The sequence below is a fragment of the Neophocaena asiaeorientalis genome, unplaced genomic scaffold, assembly GCF_003031525.2.
Source record: "Neophocaena asiaeorientalis asiaeorientalis breed wild unplaced genomic scaffold, Neophocaena_asiaeorientalis_V1.1 scaffold43, whole genome shotgun sequence".
NCBI classification, from domain to species: domain Eukaryota; kingdom Metazoa; phylum Chordata; class Mammalia; order Artiodactyla; family Phocoenidae; genus Neophocaena; species Neophocaena asiaeorientalis.
Genome location: NW_020173674.1, coordinates 9,738,676 through 9,743,018, shown reverse-complemented (window position 1 = coordinate 9,743,018; position 4,343 = coordinate 9,738,676). Strand labels below are relative to the sequence as shown.

Here is a 4,343-nt window from a genome sequence, read left to right as displayed (position 1 = left end):
CAAGCCCTGGGGGCACGGGGGGGCTTTAGGCACGAGCCGCAAGCCACAGGAGGTGGGGGAGGGGGCAGCGGACTCTGCCGGGCACCCTGCCTCGTAGACGGAGGGCTAAGATCATTCTGGGCCAGCCACTCCCAAGGAGACAGGGAGGAAAGAGGCTGGGTCGGGGAGGGGGGCGGGCCGGACCACTCAAGGGGGGGACTTACAGGAAGGATTTCATGTCCAAGCCTCGGTTTCGAATCTGCCCCACCACGTGGTCCCAGCTGCCTGGGTTGGAGCGGCTGCGGCCGCCGGCCGGCCGGTACTTGGAGCCGGCCGAGGAGCCCTGCCGAGCCTGGCCCCGGCCGTAGGCCCGAGAGTTGGGGCCCGGCACGGAGGCTGCGTGGGCCTGCAGCTGGCCCAGGCTCTGGCTGGTGGTGGGCTGGCTGGCCTGCCGGCCCCGCTGGTGCTGGCTCAGCGGCTGTTGCAGGCTCTGTTGCCGCATCAGAGTGCAGGGTCGCTGGCATTTCGGCTCTCCCGTGGAGCTGGGGATAGACTCAAGGGTAGTGGTCGTGGACAGGGTGGAGTCCTCGAAACTTGGGGCGGGTGGAGGAGAGGAGAGAAAGGAGAAGCAGGTGAAGGGATCACAGTGGAGGAGAAAGAAGCCTAGGGCCAGGATGAGGAGGCCCCAGTAAGGGGCGCGCTCTGCCGGCCCTCGCCGGGCCTCCATCGGAGTTGTCGCCACTGCCGTCGTCGCTGCCACCCCCTCAGCCAGGCGGCCGCTGAGCCCCGCGCCCACCCTGAGGCCCCCAGGCCGGCCCCGCCCAGCAGGCCCCCCCGCCCTGGCCCTGGCTCAGCTAGTGCCCGATACCTCCCGTCTGACGGTCTGGGTGGGGCCGCGGGAGCTGCGGAGGCTGCGTGGTGAAGGCAGGTCCCAGGGCCCTGTGGCTGCCTGTCATGTTGGCCTGGGACAGGGTGGAGGGAGATGGGCCACCCCCTCCCGTCGTCTCACTGGGGGACCCCGGGAAAGTCTGCCTCTGCGTTCTAAGTACTACTGGCGTTTGGAGACGCGAGGAAATCCAGGCCAGCGCAGAGCTGGCCTAGTAATGCGTGGTGAGTCAGCGGAAGCCAAGGATTCTCATGCTTTGTCCTCAGACGCAGACGCTGGGGTGCGTCCTCGGGCTCCCGGACCTCTGCTCTGTGGCTGGCGCTGACTCAGGGTTCAGGCTCTGGCGCAGATCTTGGCCCTCTTTCTGGGGTTCCTTGTTTCTGAGGCTTAGGGTCAATTCCCGGGATCTTGGGAATGACTCCCAGTCAGAGGACGGGACGCAGGAAACCACTTGGCTGGCCACTTTACCACAGTTCTGACAAAGAACAGGGTAATTATCCTGTCCTCTGTGCACCTGTAAGATGGCACCTGCCTCATGGGCCACCAGCATCTCTGAAACACGCTGGGAACAGGGCAAGGACAGACAGGAGACAGGACACGGCTCATCAGAGGTGGTCTGGGGTCAGAGAGACCCAGGGTTCAAAGCCCATCTCTGCCGCTTCTTAACTGTGGGACTTTGGAAAAGGGAGTCCACCTCTCAGTTTCCTCTTCTGTAAAACGGGGTAAAAATTCCTGAGTTGCCTCTGTCACACGGTTGCCATGGGGACCAATGAGGTCAGGCCCAGGGAAGCAGGCTCCCTTGACAGTGGAAGCTGCAGATGTCTTAGGAGGTGGAGACAGGAGTCAGAGACCCCTGGCCTCCCCAGGCAACCTGTCTGCTTTGTCTCCTGGCCAGAGATTTCAGCACATTCAGGGCCACAGCCTCAGAGGGCCCAACCTCCACTTCTTCTGTTCCTTCCCTCCATCTTCCATTCCAGTTGTCTAGGGCAGGGGTTGGCAAGCTATGGCCTGTGGGCCAAATCTGGCCCGCCACTTGTTTTTGTAAATAAAGTTTTACTGGAATACAGCCATTGTCATTAATTTACATTCTGTCTGTGGCTGCTTTGGGGCTACAAGGCTGGGGTTGAGTAGTCATAAAAGAGAGTATGTGACTTGCAAAGCCTCTTCCCTATCAGGCCTTTTATAGAGATAGCTTGCCACCTCCTGGTCTAGAGCCACAGGGTAGCCGTGGTACCCCCGAGCTGCCCGAGGGAGGCCCCAGGGCCCGTGGAGCCACTTTCACCACTACAACCAGACCTCAGCCTGGCTCACCCCCTGAGCCTATCCTGGGAATCAAAAGGACAACAGTTAGGCTGCCCCTGTGTGCTGAGAGAGAGAAAGAGACAAGAAGAGTGAGAGCAAAAGAGGGAGAGAAAGTCAGAGAAAGAGAAAAAGAAAGAGAAAAAGAAAGAAAGAAAGAAAGAAAGGAAGGAAGAAAGAAAGAAAGAAAGAAAGAAAGGAAGGAAGGAAGGAAGGAAGAAGGAAAGAAAGAAAGAAGGAAAGAAAAGAAAAGGAGGAAAGAAAAGAAAAGAAGGAAGGAAGGAAGAAAGAGAGAAAAGCAAAACAGGGCTTTAGCTGGGGTCTTGGAAGGAGCAGCAGCCTTGCCGGGCTCAGGCCTGGAATCAGGGCGACCACCAGAGGCAGGTGCAGGCCTGGCTGGCCAGGGAGGCCCACAGCTCCCGGGGGGCAGGCCGAGGAAGCGGGTGGACGGCACCCAGGCAGCCGCCTCGTCCTCCGTGTTTGACCTCATTTTGGTTTTCTGTCACATCCCAAATTAGTCCAACTTACAGCCTCTCAGCCACAGGAAAGTAAAATCGGTTCCTCCAGGCCTGGAGCCAGTGGATGGCACGGAGGCCTCAGCCAGCCTGGAGTCTGTGGCCAAAGCAACCTGGCGTGGGTGGGGCACTGGGCCTGGCTCTCTGAGGGGGTGTGGGGCTTCCCTCTGGGGTTCTCCGGAGGCTCAGTGTCGGGGAGAAATCCGCTCGTGCTCCCTCAGGCCAACAAGCAAGTGGGGTCTCAGCATGGTGGCCCTCGGTGGTCCCAATGGCGGGAACCACAGGCTTTCCAAAGAGAACCAGCCCAGCCGCCGAAAAGGGGTCAGGGCTGTTGGCCTTCTAAGTGAGAGGCTGCTCCATTAGCTGGGAACGAGGCAGTTCTAAAAGCTGAAAATGGAACCTATATCCCAATGGGTGAGAACGGTCATAGTTCAAAGGATTTAGAGCCCGGATGGCTCAGCTATGGGGAAATGGAAGGTTCTAAGAGCCAAGGTGAGAATAAGGCTGCCCCATGGTGGGAGGGGAGAACATACTGTCTGCTGAGAACAGGAGCCAGCCCTATGCCTGCTGCTCCCAGGGAGGGACTGACTGGCCAGCTCATACAGTTATTAAAAAGGAAACAGCTCTTCTGTCTGATGTCCAGACCACCCTCGTCAGAAAAGAGAAGTTAGCTAGGGCTCAACAACCCAACCTCCAAGAACACACAATCCCAGCAGCTGAGAGTGGGACCGTGCACTGACCAAGACTGGGACAGCCAATGGGGATGGCCGAGATGAGGATGAGCCAGTGGGGACGTCCCGGCTGCTCAGGGCTGGCCTGTGGGACAGATGGTGTCACAGTGCAAGCAAGACTGGGACAAGCCAATGGAGTCGCCTGATAGTCAAAATGAAATGGCTTAACCCCTGGGTCTAGAGCCATCTGCTGGCTGCAAGAGGGAAAGCCCGGTGGCAGATGAGTGGCAGAAAACGGGCCGAGAGTGGGCCAGCTCCCCAGGGATGGATGGTCCAATGGCAGCCTGATGCCCATGGAGGCTGAGATGGAGCGGCCAATCAAAGAGGATGGGATGACCCAAGGACTGAAATGAAGCTGCCCCGGGGGCAGAAAATGGAATGACCTGGTCACCAGCAAAGAAGGCAACTGATGGGGCAGCCGGAGGCTGAGAGGCACAGTGCATGGCTGAGTTAGTCATGCCCGATGGCAAGGATGATGGGAGTCTCGTGAAGGGATGGGATGAGCCAGGGGCCGAGGACGGCACCTCTGGGGGCAGCAGCGGGCATGCCAGGGGTCCTGCTGTCCACACTGGCGGGGGCAGGCCTGAGCTCACGGCTCCGGCGGCCGTGGGGCCATCACTCACTTGGACAAGTTGAGCTTCCCGGCGGCCAGGTGGCTCTGCACCGTCCGCCAGCGGCCTCTCCCCGCCTTGCCGCCGCTGCCCGGCTCGCTGGGGGCAGCGCCGCCGCTTCTCAAGGCGTCCTCTCCGGGTGGCGGCACCGGCGCCGGCTTCTCCCCCAGCCGGCCTTCCCGCTCCACTGCCAGCCCCGCAGCGGCGGCCACTTTGGCGCCAGCCAGGAGGGTGCCACTGGAGGCACCACGAGGCAGCCGGTCCAGAGGGGCACCGGGGGTGGCAGTGGGGGGACAGAGGGGAGGCCACACGTGGGGGTGGG

The 4,343-nt window shown here is 60.7% G+C and overlaps 1 protein-coding gene across 1 annotated transcript in view; it reads right to left on the bottom strand.

Annotated features, from left to right (window-relative positions):
- Positions 1 to 4,343, bottom strand: part of SYT7 (synaptotagmin 7) — a 40,260-nt gene that overhangs the window by 21,679 nt on the left and 14,238 nt on the right. The window contains exons 4-5 of the mRNA XM_024748525.1: positions 4,034 to 4,306; positions 204 to 572 (exon numbers count right to left, since the gene is read on the bottom strand). Of these exons, the coding sequence (XP_024604293.1) occupies positions 204 to 572; positions 4,034 to 4,306 (642 nt within the window). The remainder of the gene's footprint in view (positions 1 to 203; positions 573 to 4,033; positions 4,307 to 4,343) is intronic.